At 39.5% G+C, this 17,812-nt stretch overlaps 1 protein-coding gene across 4 annotated transcripts in view; it reads left to right on the top strand.

The window, feature by feature from the left end:
* Window positions 1-17,812, top strand: part of LOC149177914 (uncharacterized) — a 338,468-nt gene that overhangs the window by 107,141 nt on the left and 213,515 nt on the right. For all 4 annotated transcript variants that reach the window (XR_016258149.1, XM_089420234.1, XM_089420233.1 and 1 more), the window contains exon 5: window positions 5,199-5,288. Coding sequence is in view for 3 of the 4 variants with exons in the window: in XM_089420234.1 (XP_089276360.1) it covers window positions 5,199-5,288 (90 nt within the window). In the remaining variant the exon portion in view is untranslated. The remainder of the gene's footprint in view (window positions 1-5,198; window positions 5,289-17,812) is intronic.

Here is a 17,812-nt window from a genome sequence, read left to right as displayed (position 1 = left end):
AGTACCCCACCAACTCCACTCTGCAACTTTCCCACAGCCTCCAAAACCCCAGCAACCTGAAGGTGAGAGCTCCTAGGCTTTGCGCAATCCCGACACTAGAAACTCGGCCTCCTCAGCCAATTGCATCACAGCCCTCTGGCCCTCTGCGTGAGCCTCCATTGGCCTCTGTGCTGCCTGTTCCTGGCTCACCTTTGATGACACAGGCACTGCGTCACCCTTCCCTTGTTGCTGCTATGCTAGGAACACCTTCTGTCACTCGGGACAACTATTTTCTGCTGCTATTGCTCCGCTCGGCTGATGTCCTCAATTCTCCCGTGATCTGCAACCACGCTCTGATACCATGTTGAAGTTTCTAAGTCTACCAGTTAGAAACCCACCATGCACTTTATGATTTATTCTTACCTACTTGTTCCGTTACTTAAAAAGTTATTTACTATGTAAACACTGAAAATAAACACTAGTGCATGCTCAACATATTACAGATCATCAACTGAAGGAAACATAAACAAGCACACAAAATGACGTTGTTATTTTTGGACCAATGTCCCTGGAAAAACCCAATGCGAGAAAACCAGTGCAACTATCTGAGGGTTTTCTCATTAAGCAATTTCAGAGTACAATCTGGGTGCCAAATTCGGCTTACCTAACAGAGAATGCTTTTGGCAGTAGTACCTCTCAGTCTGAGAAAGATGTCTTGGTTGAAACCTCGGATAAACCCTCCGGTAGCTCCTCAGCTCCAATCTGCCCCAAAAACCCCAGCATCAACCTCTCTCTGCCCAGCGCTGGCCCTGCATCACCTTGAATAGGCCTATGTTAGCCCCAGGAGGTCCTGCATCAGCCTTGTGGCCCTCTGTGTCAGCTACGTTGGCCTCTCTGAAGCACTGCGCAGCTCTTGGTAGCCTCTACGTGGCCCTGTGTGAGCCCTAGCTTCTACTGCGTCACTCTCTCTGGCTCCTGTATTGATCTCCCGATACTATCTCTGCTTCTCTGTCTCTCTGTACTCACTGCCCCTCAATTGCAACTTTGGTCACTCTCTCAAATTTCTCAGCAAACGCAGCCCCAGAAAGTCGAAATCTTGATCTCTTGGTGTGTTCTCCAAGTGACCCTCAAGCCTCCTCTTATACTTTTCTCGTTGACAAATCAACGGCCAAGATTAAGTCCCTAATCAACGACTAAAATTAGATCTAGCTTGATCTATGACTTTTGGACCATTCTAACATAGTTTTATATTAATTCACATTAATATTTTATTTTCCCTAAGTTTAGACTTGGGGACTCAATTAAAAATATTAATTATATTAATATTTCTCAAACTGTTTAGGATCAGTCCAAACTCTTTATGGATATTGGAAATCTCATGTGCTCCAACTTCTCCACCAAATTTCGTGGATAGAGCACATTCGATGCTACCCCAAATCAACACTTTGAAGGCTGGATGACTCCTTTAGAGGGGGGCTGAGGCCTTAGAAAGGCCTCTAAGGACTGTGGCTAGCCTTAAGAAGGCTAGCAAGTAGGCTAAAGTCTAGGCTGAGCTCCTAGAAAGCCCTTTTGGGCTCACAGCTAGGGCTAGAAGAGGGGTTGGATGGCTAGGCCTTGGGGCCTAAAAAATGATTTTCAAACCCTGCAAACAAAAAATTGCCACAGATTTGTTGCAAATTTGTTGCCTAGCTTCCTCTTCAGGCTAGACGTTGCACTTGGAGGCTAGATATTCCCTTCCCAGGGTTAGATTTGCCTCAAAACCCCAACAAATTTCACTTGAAGTTCACTTGCACAAATAAAAAAATATGCCAGAACCCCAAATATACATACAAAATATAAAACCCAAAGTGCTGCAAAACAAATGGGTTAGAAATAATTTACAAATTATACAAATATACAATATTTACAAAATTTAAAATTTTTGGAGAAAATAATATTGGATAAATACAATGGATGAGCAAATTTTCGAAAAATAAATATTGGCTGAAAACCATCGTGCAAAATCAAATACCATAAAGAAATCTCAAACCCCAAACATGGTCAACTCTTCCCTTCCTAGGCCTAGATTTGCCTCAAAACCCCAACAAATTTCACTTGAAGTTCCCCTGCACAAATAAAATAAATGCCAAAACCCCAGATATACATACAAAATATAAAACCCAAAGTGCTACAAAACAAATGGGTTAGAAATAATTTACAAATTATATAAATATACAATATTTACAAAATTTAAAATTTTTGGAGAAAATAATATTGGATAAATACAATGGATGAGCAAATTTTCGAAAAATAAATATTGGCTAAAAACCATTGTGCAAAATCAAATACCATAAAGAAATCTCAAACCCCAAACATGGTCAACTCTTCCCCAAAGACTATGATCTTGGAGTTGGAGCCCAAGGGCTAGCGTACCTGCAAATCTTTATTATATTCTCAAGAAAATTGTTAGAACAAATAGTGAATCAGATCACCTAAGATAGAATATATCAATAGAATATTCTTCTCACCGACAAATGAAATAACAATTATTAATCTAGATTCAACTCAAAATAGGATCACACACAACTAACACATACCACAGATCAGGGGAAGAAAAACACCATGAATTGAATCCCAATTTCTTTCATATAGAATGTTCCCAACAAAGCAGTAGCTCAATACTAGCGTTACAAAATTTTACATCATCCGAAGATATCAAATAGAAACAAAATGACTTCTATTTATAGAGAAATCCCTCCAAGTGGAAAATAACGACTAGTTGGCTTGATCCCTGTCAAAATAATCTCAACCGTTGAAAATAGCTTGATGATCTTTTGATCTTCACCGTAGAATTTTTAATTTTGAGGAAAAAATCGATTTTTTCTTAAAACCCACTTTTAATTAATCCAGAAATAAATATTTTGGTTTAATATCCTTAAAAATTTGACTTTGACTTAACCACCAAGGTCCAAGGGCTCTAATTTTCTTAAAATATCTATTTTTCCCTTGGTTGGGGACCTCCAAAAATTATTTTTACTTTGACCCACGAATTTTTGATTATTTTCCACTTGGAGAGAAATTAATTTCTCTATAATTACTTTTTGACTCAAAATTAATTAATTTTCTGGCTTAAGATTTTTATTTAATTTTACTAGAAAAATTAATTAATTGACATTACAGGGGATTAATAATTTTTTCCACCATCAAATATTGTAGCCATGGCATCTAAATTTGAGGGACCATGCACCAAAATATTTTTTACATCAAATTATTACGATATCAACCCTTGAAAGGGGAAAACACATTTAGACTCATATCCTCAACAACTTACCCAATTCTGCGACACAATATGATCTAGTATAAACCAAGTGTGTTTGTAATAAAATAATTTAGCCAAATGTGCTTACATTATTTCCAAACACACTGTTACAATGACTCAATATAGCACTACGACTCACCTAAGACCTTGTCAATGAATTCCACCCTAGCTTTGGGGTTTACGTTAGAAGAAACAACTCTGCTGATTATTCGTGTTTAGAAACACACATAATTCGCTGAGGTTAAAAAACTTCTTAGGGTGAAATCCTTTGCCAAAATTTGAGACTTACCTAGGTGTTATTACATAATTAAATGGTCATACTAGTATCATTTACTATATAACTTGTAGAAATTGGGTTTACAATGATACGATCTGCTGGCTGATGACTTTGAACTTTGAAAATTTTTCTTTGCATCTTTGCATTATACTTCCTTGGAATTGTTGACAAAGTGTGGTCAGCAAGACCTATTCTAGGAAACATTTGTAGTCGAAGCTAATGTAAACTTTGTTGGTATCTAATTTTTCAGTGATGCAAGATGTCAACTTATAAATCATGTTCTCCTATCTTTATGAACATTCACTCAGATATTCTTTATCCAAATCTCCAATCCTTTGTGGGCCCAAAATCCTTTATTTGACACTATCACAAGTTTTCTTGGCATCAGCTGTCACCAAAGTTTTTCCACATAAAGTCTCCTATAATATCAGTCCTTCCTCTCAGCTTGTCTTCGCCAACTTAGGATTTGTGAAGGTCATATCTAGCCCCAATAATTCCTCAGCAACTTGTCTAGATATTCCTAGTTAATAGACTTATATTTACATTGAGTCATGAGTTCAACACTGTTTGCCAAAAATCCAAACCAAAATAAAAAACGATTATCATATAAATTGCTGCATATCTAACTTGATAGACATTGACAATAAGTTTAGACTTCAGAAATTTGAATTCTATCAAGATGATATATTTGTTTTATGTATTTCCCATGGTATTTAGATGTGCCAAAATTGTGTTTCAAAGTCAATTTCTACACATCCTTGGATTATTTTAATTTTTAACCAAGATCTTTATATACCTTCATAATAGTTATTCTCTTCTACAAGTCAATCAGATATCTAATGCTTTAAAAATGTCAGAACCATGCATCAAAATGTGTTTGAAAACTTGCACAACTTTCTATGGACTTGCATATTTCATTTTTATTAACAGCCACATGAGGTCCGCGGGCACTAAGTTCTAAATTGATTGTCACACTGGACATGTAAAGTTAAACATTTTATCTACTACTACATTCAAAATTGCAATGTTACTGGATCCAGTGTTCATGTTTTGGCAGATAATGATCCACTCAGGATACATTTCTGGTTTGGAAGTGCTGGAGGAATGGCTTGAGATCTGTTTCCAGCTGACCAAAACATCAAGCTAGCAGATCCTCCAAAAAGTAGTTTGTAAACTCAAAAGATTAAAAACAATAAGGTGGAAAAGTGTAGTTCCCTACAAATAAGGCCCTCAAATACCTCTACTTGTACTTGGTGTCGAATTGGCTTAATACCATCTAACAAGAAATGGTCATTTTCACAAAATCAAATGTTTTGTAGCTTGTAAGAGTTTTGTGCTAAAAATTACAATCTTTATAATAGCAAATTAGGATGGATAGAAAATTGCATTTGGAACAACTTTTCTACATGCCATGTTATGTGATATGTTTAGATGCCTACGATGATGTATTATTTTATTGACAAATTTATTTCTAAAATGGTTTTGCTTAGAAAACTAAACTTGCATTCACTTTTTTCTAATGGCATTATTTTATAAGTGTGCCTTCATACAATGTCTAGGTTTTGGCATTTGCTTTAGTATATCTAATTAGATTTTTGACGTTTTCAAATTCTAGAACCATGACTTTTGAATATTTATATACAGGCACGGATAAAGAGGCAGAAATAGTAGAAGAGAGTATTCAACATGCAAAGGAAGCAGTTATGTTAGATGTGAAGGATGGCCAGTCTTGGTGTATGAAACACTTCCCATTTCTAATAGTTTCTATTCTTTGTAAACTGATGGTTGCATTTGCAAATAGGAATTCAAGCTATCGGACATTGCCATGTTAATATGAAGCTGTTAACTTTATCTTTAATAGTTATTTGTGAAGGTCTTTGATTTAACAATGTAGTGGTTAAAGCTGACGAAGGCACTATTGTGTGTCCTAGTTACCTTAGTGGGTCTTAGGTGTGAATAATGAATTGATCAATAATGGGTCCTCTTACCACCCAAACACACACTTCTTGAGATGAAAGTCCTAGAACTCAAGTAAGATCCCGGGGGTACTATAGAAGGGCTACCTAATGTCACTACGATAGCTCCTTCATACAGTTTTGGTTGGCTCTATTTTGGCACTGGGGGGTTGTTACTGCCCAAACTAGCATCCTCGTTAAGGTCCTTACGAGATGCTAAGGTGGCATTGACACCACATAGGACAAGTGCCCATTGTGACCTCTACACGAGCCCCCACTCTTTAGGCCAACTCCTACAAAGCCAAGGTAGGCTTCCCTACACTAAAATATCCTCCATGATAGGTTAGTATACCAATGCCTTATATTATCTCTTGGGTGATGGAGTTTAGGAGTTAATTTTGGGTTTCTTGCCAATTTCAAAATGAAAGTCTACAATAGAAATTGCAGACTAGCAAGTAAAAGATACTCAAATTTTGAGAAATAAACTTAAAAAAAGCACAAAATATGAGTGTTGAGAGCCCTTACCAGGCTTAGGATGAAATACCTTGCTATATGTCTTGGTATGTGGCTAAAAATGAACAATTAGTTTGCTGTCCTGATGCTTCAAACCTGCAAAATTGCAGAATCCAGCAGGCTAAACCCCATTTTGGGGACACCCACAAGCCTATGAATGGTCAAATAAAGTCTGATTATTGGGTGGAAGTGTTAGGGAAATGAAATATGAACAAAATGAGCAGTCAATCACTCAAAAATAATGAGTAATGTGAAATATATTCAAATTTGGAAGATATCGCTCAAGCAAGAAGAGGGGTCAAATCTCCACTAATGTCAAAACCAAGATTTTATTCTATGTAGAAATTTAATTTCTAGCAAGTTGGAAATTGTTTATTCACTTTTAAAATGTTCAATTAATGCTTGGAAATGAAGAAAAATGAAAATATTTGAAGATATGGATATATAATCTTAAAATCCTTCTGAGAGGGTTTCACTTACATGCAGCTCTTGTTGATTTTTGTAGCATTGAGAGGTATTCCCACATGGCAAAAGGGGTCTTCAAGTTGCCCTAGAAAGAATTAAAAAGAAAATTATATTTGGAGTGCAAGTCGGCCTAGTCAAGTGAAAGGGTGTGTCCCTTGGATTATTTTAGCTCATTCAACAAGTATAAATAGATGATGTGACATCTCATTTTTACTACCAAGCAAGAGCACATTTTCTTCTCTCTTCAACATTTTCTCTCTAGGAGAGTCGCACGTGTGGAGAAAGAGTATGAATTTGACTGAGTTGACCGAGGTGGCATTTCTTCTATTTGATCGAGTTTGATTGGGCGTTGACAAAATCTGTTTGACCAAATTGTTGACCGTTTGACCATAGTATAGACCCGCACGTGCGGGTTGACCACAGGGCCGCACATGTGGCTTTTTAACCGCAGGGCCAAAAAGTTGACTATTTGACCAACATTGACTTTTGGTTATCTTAGCTGGTTTGACCAGTGTTGACTTGTTGCTATTTTGACTAGGTTTGATTGGTATTTGGATTAGTATATTTAGCACAAATTTTTAGACAAATGGTTGATTTGTAGAACCTTGTTGAAGAATAATTTCTCCTAAGAAAAGTTGTTGGGTTTTCTCCCAAGGTTGGCTTTGTTGAATTTTCTCCAAGAGCACAATAGAATACTACTTTCTACCAAATGATTACTACCTAATGATTTTCACATAATATTCTTTTGCCAATGATATCATCGAGCAATTACACTTTAGAAAATATCAATAGTAAATGCAGCGGGAACAATAAAGATCATAGAAAGACCACCATGCAAAATAAAGAGAATATATTTACCCCTGGAAACCCAACCGGCGAAAACCCAACAACATTTCTTAGGAGAAATTATTCTTTAGTAAGGTTTACAAATATCCAATTTGTCTAGAAATCTGTGCCTAGTACAAATCCAAATACCGGTCAAAACTTGGTTAAAGTAGCAACAAGTCAATGCTAGTCAAACTAGCCAAAATGCTCAGAAGTCAACACTAGTCAAATAGTTAGCATGCAGTCAAAATCTGGTCCTATAGCTCTCGCAGTCAAATCCCTGTGCACGTGCAATGCTCTTGCAACTCGGTCAGCTCTGGTCAAAATTGGCCCAAAAAAGTTCAACCAACTTGAGTAAAACTCTGTCAAACAAAGAGAGCAACAACTTTGGTCAAACATTCAACTCGTCCTCCTTTTCTCCACACGTGTAGTTGTCCAAGAGACCTTAGAAAGATGAAGAAGAAACTTGCTTGGTAGAGAAAATGAGATGTCACATGATTGATATATACTAGTAGAATGGGGGTAAATTGACCCAAATGACACACCCTTTCATGAGTTGGGCTGACGTGTCTTTCTAGGCCAACTTGGTGCCCAAAAAGTAAATTTATTTTAATTTTTTTAGCCCGATTTGGAGACCTCTTTGGCATGTGGGAATACATCCTAAGGGCATCCAAAATTCAACTCTCTCTCTTAGCGAGGAAGGTCCTTAGTTGCAAAAGGTTTCCCCTTATTTGAAATTTCTCCTCCACAAGAAAATTTTATGAGCTTGCTATGTTGGTGCATGTCTATAGATCACTCCATCTTGGAGTAGGCAATGTATCCTAGGCCATTTACCCCTGGCTAAATCAACATGGCTTAACCATAGTCCTTTATGGCTCCCCAGGTAAATGTATCAATCTCCTCTTGTCAAATCAACATGACCTAGCCAAGGTCCTTTATGGCTTCTTAGGAGACAATCTTCCCCTGGACCCTAAGTTGTAGGAAACGTTGGAGAAGGGTCCGTTTCTGGCTGGAAACGAAACGGAAACGAGGAAACTCATACTGTATGGCCTGGAAATACGTTTCTGGCCGTACTAGCTCATTTCTCGAGGAGGAAACGTGGCCAGTACGGCTGGAAATGCATTTCCAGGCCGTACAACGGAGTTTCTTCTTCTAATTTGACTTTTTCTTGTAACTTTTATTTTTATTTTTTCGCTTCTAATTTTTTATTGGGCAACTAAAATATCTTCTGGATGCATCTCAAATTACAAAAAAAAAGGATTTTTTTGAGTGGGGCAGCCTAATGTTCAAGCCTATGGCCCTAGTGTTGATATGTAGTTCATGGTAATGTTAAATTCTTAAAGTTACCATGAAATGACTCAGGATGTTTGAGAGTGGTTTCGCTCTCATTGGATTTCATATGGAGAAAGTAGAATTTTAGATCTCACTCAAAATCCAACAGACTTATCTGTTTTTCAGGATTTCAAGATTGGGGGGATTGCAATGTTTCCATTGGATTTTGTCATGTACTAGGTTATGGAACTTGTATTTAATCAAGAGAACCAAGCCCTCTATGCAGGGGAGACTCCCAATAATCAAGAGCATGTAGGATACTAGGGTATGGAACTTGTATTTAATCAAGAGCACCAAGGTCGTTCGACTATGTAGGAGGAGACTCCCAATCAAGCACGAGACAAGAAATTCAAAATTTCTCGTGGCTGATTTTGGATATTGCTATTTTCATTATGTGATCATTCATGAGTAAATGTGATGTAAATTTAGAGACTTATAGTTTATGCATTGACAATTTAATCATAATGTAATAAATAAGAATGTATCATATATGCTTTATGATTGCACATATTTCTTAAATGTCCTAATATATATATATATATATATATATATATATATATTGCGTTTCCCCGTTTCTAAAATTTGGGGGGGGGGGTCACGTTTCGTACCCGTGCCTGTTTCGGAAACTTGTACTCGTTTCCTCGTTTCGTGCAACTTAGCTTGGACCATTCACCCCTAGCTAAATCAGCATGGCCCAACCAAAGTCCTTTATGGATTCTTAGGAGAATTTCATCTATCTCCTTTGGTAAAATCAACATGACCTAATCAAGTCCTTTTGGCTTCTCAGGAGAAGATCTTTCCATTCTTGCATTTTCTCTGGGCCATTCACCCTTGGTCAAATGACCTAGCTGATCCCTAGCTTCTCAGGTGATTATATCCATCTCCCTGATCAAATTAGCATGACCTAGCTAAGTCCTTATAGCTTCTTAGGAGATGGTCTACTCAATCCTGCAAAGACATCAACACGTCCTCTCGATTAGGGAGACATTCTACATCACGCCAAGCTTGTCTCTGAAGTATACAAACTACACTCTAAACAGAGGCTTGGTGAGAATGTTTGTAATCTTCTCATCTGTGGATATGTACTGGAGCTTCACTGCTCCATTTTGCACCATGTCTCGGATGAAGTGGTGTTTGATCTCTGTATGCTTCGACATTCTCCGAAAGCTTAACACAACTTTGATTATCACAAAATATCAAGGTCCTCTCAAGCTCCTGATCAAATAGCACTATAAGTAGCTTCCAAAGCCACATTGCTTCCTGACTTGCGGCACTGGCTGTGATTTACTTTGTCTCTCCTGTGCTGAGTGCGATAGAAGTCTACTTCTTGCTAAACTAGGATATCATAGCTGATCCTAAGTTGAAGTAGCACCCCGAGGTGCTCTTTCTATCCTCTACACTCCTAGCCTAATCTGAATCTGTATATCCCTACAACCTCACTTCACCACCTAAGACACATCTCAAACCATATCCAATTGTACCATGCAGGTACCTCAGCACATGCTTTGCCGCAATCCAATGTGTTTGCCTTGACTCAACCGTATACTGGCTCAAGTGTTCACTGCAAAGCAAATATCTGACTTGATGTTAACGAGGTACATCAAGGATCCAATTAACTGCTTGTACATCGTGGGATCTACCAAATCTAAATTTGAAGAAGAATTAGTCAACTTCTTCAAATTGGTCACCATAGGCGTAGCCATGGACTTGCAATCTATCATGCTGAATTTTCTCAAAATATGGACAATGTACTTCCCTTGTTTGAGGAAGATCTCATCAGGTCTCTGCCACACCTCTATTCCCAAGAAATAGTGCATTAGGCCAAGATCCTTCATCTCAAACTTTGAGGCCAACTTTCTCTTGCACCCGACAATGAGTCTCTTTGCCCTTGTGATGAATAGATCATCAACATACAATACCAAGATCAAAGGATCACAATCAACAATCATGTAGTAAAGGTTAGGATCCACAAGACTCTTGGTAAAACCTAAACTCATCAGATATCCATCAGACTTGGAATACCATGCCCCGGGTGCCTGCTTGAGTCTGTACAAAGCCTTCTTCAATCTCGAAACATGGGACTCCTTTCCATGTACCTCGAAGCCTTGAGGTTGCTCTATGCACACTTCCTCCTCAATTGCACCATTGAAGAATATGGTCTTTACATCCATCTGATATATCCTTCAACCTATAACAGAAGCAAGAGAAATAATAGTTCTAATACAAGTGTGCCTAGTGACTAGAGGAAACTTCTCCTTATAGTCTGCTCCCTATTTCTGGGAGAACCCTCTTGCTACGAACCTCGCTTTGTACTTCTCGATACTTCCATTTGCTGTATGCTTGATCTTATAGATCTACTTGGATGTTACCACTGACTCCCCTTATAGTTTTGGAACTATCTCCCACACATCATTCGTCATGATGGACTAATACTCCTCCATCATATTGAGAAATATAGGGCATCTATATTAGAGGTGATTTCTCTTTTCTTTGATAATTGCTTGTGATGTTCTTTACTGTAACTCGATGTACTTATGATTTGCTTCTTCTTCTTTTAATTATTATAGTGTTCTTATCATCAAACAACAACCAAAACATGAAGATGGACACAAGATGAAGGTTGCTAGCCAGGGCTAAAACCTCTCCTAGAGAGGAAAACCACACAAAATTTTTCTCTTCTTATAGATCTTCAAATGACAAATTCCAATACCCTTATACCCAAAAACTAAGATCCCTCCAAGACTAAGTCAACCGTTCTTCTTGATGAGCTTGCCTTCTTAAAGTCAAAACAAGTCAAACCTTCTTCAACAACTTTAAGCTACAAATTTTGGCCCTCCAGCAACCGCTGCAACTTCGACCTTCTAGAAACTGTTGCAACTTCGACCTTCCAGAAACTACTGCAACTTCGCACGTGTAGGTGATAAGGGTTCCTTTTAGTCTTCTCTTTTCTTCGCTTGAGTTGCTTCTTCCTTCTAAGCTAATAGACCATCAAATAAGCTTCCTTACTTTAGATTTAGGTCCTTCTTGAGAGATCAGAAATTTCGTCCTTGTAGCTGCATAAACCCTAGCTTCTTGTTTGCATGCGTGAGAGAAATAGACACAAAAATTTCAGATGATTCTACTTTTTATCTTCTAACTTTTCCTTGAACTTCACTTTCCTTTTGACTTCATTCTTCTTGTAATCAAACTTCCTTGGATTTTCCTCTTCAAATGAGGTTGATTGCTTCTTATATATAGGCTTACTTGGAGTACAAATAGCCCTAAATAGGCCGACTTCTTCTCTGTAGGCCGACTTGGTCTTGGAGGGATATTTTTGACACATTTGACTAAAAAATAATTCTTTTTACTTGTTACAAAATTCCCAATAGGGTCTAATACATGTGACTATGACTCTTTTAACTTCCTAACTCTATGACAAACCCTAGAAGCACGCAATGGGTGCTTTGACCTAAAACAAATTGATTTTGCGCATGAAACCCCATGCTTTATAAAATGACAATAACAATATTCTCTCCCTTTTACATCAAATACATAAAATCAATAGTTCATAAAATATTATGAAGACTGAAACAATTTACACATTTCAACACTCCCTCTTAACTAGGGAGGTAAGCCATCACATAAGCTATCTTTTCAGCTTATATCAAATTATCAATGCATCTCATAATATCAATCAACATTGCCATATAGCAAGGCCTTGACTAACAACTCTATCTCTCCACTAGATTAGAGCACAATGCTAGGGAGACAATGATTTATAGACACCACCATCATTGTCTCTAAAGGCACATACCCCATTCAGATGTTCACAAGGTATGTCCTTTTAGGACCATTCCATTCTTGGATTTACACATTTCCACTTTGACTACTTTGTTGATTTAGGGTAGCATCGGATGTGCTCTAGCCACGAAAATTGGTGGAGAGGCTAAAGCACATGAGATCTCCAATACCCAGAAATGGTTTGGGCAGATTCTAAACAATTTGGGAGATATTAAAATAATCAATATTTTTAATGGAGTCCCTAAGTCTAAACTTAGGGAAAATAAAATATTAATGTGAATTAATATAAAACTGTGTTAGAAGGGTCCAAAAGTCATGGATCAAGCCAGAGTTAATCTTAGTCATTGATTAGGGACTTAATCTCGACCGTTGATTTGTCAACGAGAAAAATATAAGAGGAGGCTTGAGGGTCACTTGGAGAACACACTGAGTTGATCAAGCTTTCGATTTTTCGGGGCAGGGTTTGCTGAGGAAGTCGAAAGAATGACCAGAGTTGTAGCTGAGGGGCAGTGAATACAGAAGCAGAGAGGCAGAAATAGTACCAGGAGGATTAGCGCAGAAGCTGGGAGAGAGGGACGTAGAGCCAGCTAGAGGCTCACGCAGAGCCAGCCAGGGCCAACGCAGAGGCAGCTAGGAGCTGCGCAGTGCCAGAGGGAGCCAGCGTGGGTAACGCGGAGGCTCTAAGGGCTGACATAATGCCTCCAGAGGCTGACGCAGGGCGAGCTAGGGTGATGCTGGGCTAGAAAGGGCTGACGTAGTCCCTAGAGGCTGACACTGGGGTTTTCGTGATGTAGATTGGAGTTGGGAGCTATGAGAGTGTTTATCCGGGGTTTCAGCCGGAATATCTGCTTCCGAGTAGAGAGGTACTACTGCCGAGATTATTCTCTATTGGGTGAGCCGGTTATGGCACCCAGATTGTATTCAGAAACTGCATAATAATGAAACCCTTAGATAGCTGCACCGATTTTCCCGCATTGGTCCAAAAACAAAGATGTCACTTGTGTGCTTGTTTTTTTTCCTTCAGTTGATGATCTGTAACGTGTTGAGCATGTACTTGTATTTATTTTCAGTATTTACATGGTAAATAACTTGTTAATTAATTAGAACAAGTAGGCAGAAATAAATAAGAAAAGTACATGAAGGGTTTCTAATAGTTAGACTTAGAAATTCCAACATGGTATTAAAGCGTGGTTGCAGATCACAGGAGAACTGAGGACATCAGCCAAGCAGAGCAACAACAATAGAAAACAACTGTCCCGAGTGACATAAGCTGTTCCTAGCAGAGAAGCAGCAAGGAAGGGGTGACGTAGTGCTTGCATCATCAAGTTTGAGCCGGGAAGAGGATTCGTGTAGTGGTAGAGGGGAGCAAAATCGACCTACGTAGTGCCCGGTCATCTTTCTCAGTCAGGAAGGATTGACGCCCGTGGCCAGGATGTGCGGATTTTGCTGGTGCTAGGATTGCGCATAGCCTAGAAGCTCTAACCTTCAGTTTACTGGGGCTTAGAAGGCTGTGGGTAAGTTGCAGAGTGAAGATGGTGGGGTACTTTAGTCAGAACAATACCTAACAGGGCAAGACCAAGGAGGAGGGAGTTGCTACCGAGGATTTCTAGCCAAGAAATCCAGATCAGTGGTGCAGCTGCACTAAGGATCGGAGTGGGGGCATCTCGACATTGGCATAGGAGTTTCCACGAGGGAAATAGAGGCTCAAAGGGAGTCACACTGAGAACTTCCAGAAAGGAAATAGATGAGCAGTGAGATGGCAGTGAACAGGGTAAGAGACCAGGACAAACTAGATGGAGCCTCTAACTTCATAGTCTGGAAGGCCATAATCTTATCCGTTCTAGACAGGAACCGTCTCAAGCAATTCGCCTTGAGGACAATAGCGGTCCTAGTTGACTCGACTGATAACGATAAGTACGAGGATGCAATAGCGAGGGCCAAGAGCATCATTCTTGACAAGGTCAAGGACCATGTAGTACCACACGTTGCTGAGAAGAATATGACACATGAGATGTGGGAGGCCTTAAAGAAGTTGTATCAGCATACTTCCGTGCTGAGGAAGATGCTAATAGAAAATCAGCTGCGGTCATACCCGATGCAGAAGGGAGAATAGATTGACACCTTCCTCGGTCGATTGAAGGAGATCCGGGATCAACTGATTTCCATAGGGGCCACGCCGGATCAATAATTGATGGTGAGAACAACCCTGAACGCAGTCTCAGAAGACTGGGAGGTGTTTGTCTAGAGCATATTGGGCAGGGCGACCCTTTGAGATTGGGAGGAAATGTGGGTGGCTCTTCACCAAGAAGAGATCAAAAGGCTAAGCAAGGCGGGAAGCAACAACAAGGGGATCAAAGTCAAGAAGGAGGAAGAGGAGGATGCTGCCCTAGCATTTGAGGAAAGCAGGAGAAATGGAAGAAGAAGGACCTCTCCAAGGTCAAATGCTTCAACTGTGGGGAACTGGGTCACTATGCGAGCCAGTGTCAAAGGAAGAAGAGCAAAGGAGAGGCTTCCGTGACCAAGGCTGCAATAGTAAGGGCGGAGAAGGAATTGGAGACAGAGGATGACTATGACATGAGTGCTCACATGCCACTTGAGCGGAAGTGGGGAGACATCGCGTTGTAGTAAGACGGATTACAGGTAATGAGGGGCAGGATCCTTGAGGTACCCAACCTCTTGGATTATACCTTGCTACGGGAGCCCCGAAGAGGAGTAGCAGGATTGACGGATGTCGGTAGAGATGGATGCAGATGGAGCGACAGAGGGAGCTACAGTGCAGGAGTCCCAGGATAGCGTGAGGCAACAGTGCGAGATGCACAAAGTTGTTGCAGCAGTGTAGATGTTAGAGAGGGAGAACTTGTCAGTGACAGAGGGAGCTTCAGCATCGGGAGTGTTTCTAACCTGACGGAGATGTCAGAGTTGGGAGTGACAGAGGGAGCTTCAGATTGGGAGTGTTTCTAGCTTTAGCAGTGGCAGTGCTATGGGCAACACGATGCAACATGATGAGAGGGGTTGTAGCAGTGGTAATGGTAGGGCCATGGGCAGCAGCATAGATGCAGAGGGAGTTGCCGTACAGATGCAGTACTGGCAGTGGCAGGGCCATGGGTAGTAGTACATGATGCAACAACGCAGAGGATGTTGGGCAATAGGCCTAGCATCAGCACAGGGACCGATGTTGGATGATCAGGCTGATGCTCAGGGAGGAGTATTACTAGAGCATAGTCCTCGCTAAGAGGGAGTGTTGATTTGGGGTAGCATCGGATGTGCTTTAGCCACGAAAATTGGTGGAGAGGCTAAAGCACATGAGATCTCCAATAACCAGAAATGGTTTGGGCATATTTTAAACATTTTGGGAGATATTAAAATAATTAATATTTTTAATGGAGTCCCTAAGTCTAAACTTAGGGAAAATAAAATATTAATGTGAATTAATATAAAACTATGTTAGAAGGGTCCAAAAGTCATGGATCAAGCCAGAGTTAATCTTAGCCGTTGATTAGGGACTTAATCTCGGCTGTTGAATTGTCAACGAGAAAAGCATCATGACAAGAATGGTATGTATTCTATGTAGTGTGGAAGCCCGGTAAAAAGGCATGAAATGTTGCAATGGGTCAGGATACAAACTTTTTGTAACATATATGGATATCTAGATGATTGGATGAAGGCATAGGAATGTATGCTGAAAAGTAAACTACATATGTGCAAGAATCTTATGAAATGAAGTTGGTTATAAAAATATGCTTAAGTACTAATGATGATGGAAAAGAATAGAATGTGACTTACTTCAGAATGTATAGAAGATTGGGACTTTCTCTAGAATATGTAATTGATATTGATTAACATCTAGTATAATCTCCGGAAGAAAAGTTGTAACTTAGTAATCAAGTTCGATCCTTGGGCACTCTGATTCATGAAGGAAGTTCAAGTAGGAGATGGTCAATGTGGATGTTGATAGTACGAGGTCACCATGATGAGGTAAGCCTATGGTTTGGTTATCTTGCTAAGATATCTTTTTTGGCTACCGGGAAAAGAATGTTGCAGGAATACATCAAGATGGTTTGGGCAAGTTTGATTGTATGGACGAAGAATGTTGAGAATGTCTGGTACCTGGCAACTGTAAAGTCAAGATGAGTCCATCTTGTGATTGAAAGGGTAGCTGTATGAGAAGATAACCTGTAGATCAAGGAAGATCATTTTCATGATCAGATTGAAGATCGAGAAGGCTTAATGAAATGCCTTCACGATTGAAGAAGAAAGTGATGGGCAAGTAAGATGACTTGGATCCTGTCACAAGAATGAAAGAGTGGAAATGGCTCCATGATACCTCAAAAGCAAACACGTGATGCAAAAGAAAGAGGGAGCCATGTGGCCATAAAGATCAAGTAGCTGATACTTTCACGAGGACAAGTAGTGAGGCTTGTGATGCTAACTTCCATTATTGGAAGGAAGGAATCTCCTTTGGTTTGAGAGGGAGCAAAAGGAGTCTCCGTGAATAAGAAGCAAGGTTCTATTCTCAAGGTTTAGGGAGAATAGGGATGTGCTCTCTAGTTGAGAGGGAGTGATGTTAAACATCACATGTGCATTCTCCTCTTTGGGTGATGAAGAGAGAAGGACGAAGGATTGGATAAGTATTTGTGGTTTCCTTAAGGATATAACATCCATGAAAAGGAAAGGACCAACATTCTTTGAGGATGGGACATGTATACAAGAGAAGAGTGGTCGAAGAGGATTGATATTTTTTGAGGAATCAGGGATGGAGATCCAAGATAAGAATAGTCCTAAAAGACATACTTTGTGGACATCCGGATGGGGTATGTACCTTAGAGAGGTAGTGTGGTATCACACATAAAGCCTCCCAACATAATGCTCTTGAATGAAATAAGAGCTTGTCCAGTTAGGCCTCAGGGACAATGCTGGTTATAATGATAATGCTTACAGTATGGCTTATCAATCCGACTCTTCTTGAGAACTCTTCAGTTTGAGATATGATGTTGTATTGGTTGTACAATTATGAATACCTCCCTAGTTAAGAGGGAGTGTTGAGAAATGTAACTAGTTTCGGTCTTCATAATTGTTGAACTCATTTCAATATGTATCTTGTGTAACAAACAAGCAAAGAAGAAAGAAAAATTATTATTATTAAAGCACGAGTTTCATTCTCATTCTTGATGGTCTTCTAGGTAAAAGCATGTTCTTCATGCTTCTAAGGTTTGTTAGGTCAAGATTTATTGTCATGAGTCAATGGAGTCAACATCATGTTTATAAGACCCTTCTGGGCAATTTGTAATTGTAAAAAGAATTATTTTTGAGTCTAGAAAGTCCAAAATCTCCAAGAGTACAAGTTGGCCCTAGGATCCTCAAGTCGGCCTTAAAGGAGGGAATTCAACT

Source organism: Pinus tabuliformis, chromosome 4_1 (assembly GCF_031772625.1).
Source record: "Pinus tabuliformis cultivar Carrire ecotype Pingquan chromosome 4_1, CPIR1, whole genome shotgun sequence".
Taxonomy (NCBI): domain Eukaryota; kingdom Viridiplantae; phylum Streptophyta; class Pinopsida; order Pinales; family Pinaceae; genus Pinus; species Pinus tabuliformis.
Note: the sequence above shows the minus strand (reverse complement) of the source record. Positions and strands in the feature narration are given on the sequence as shown.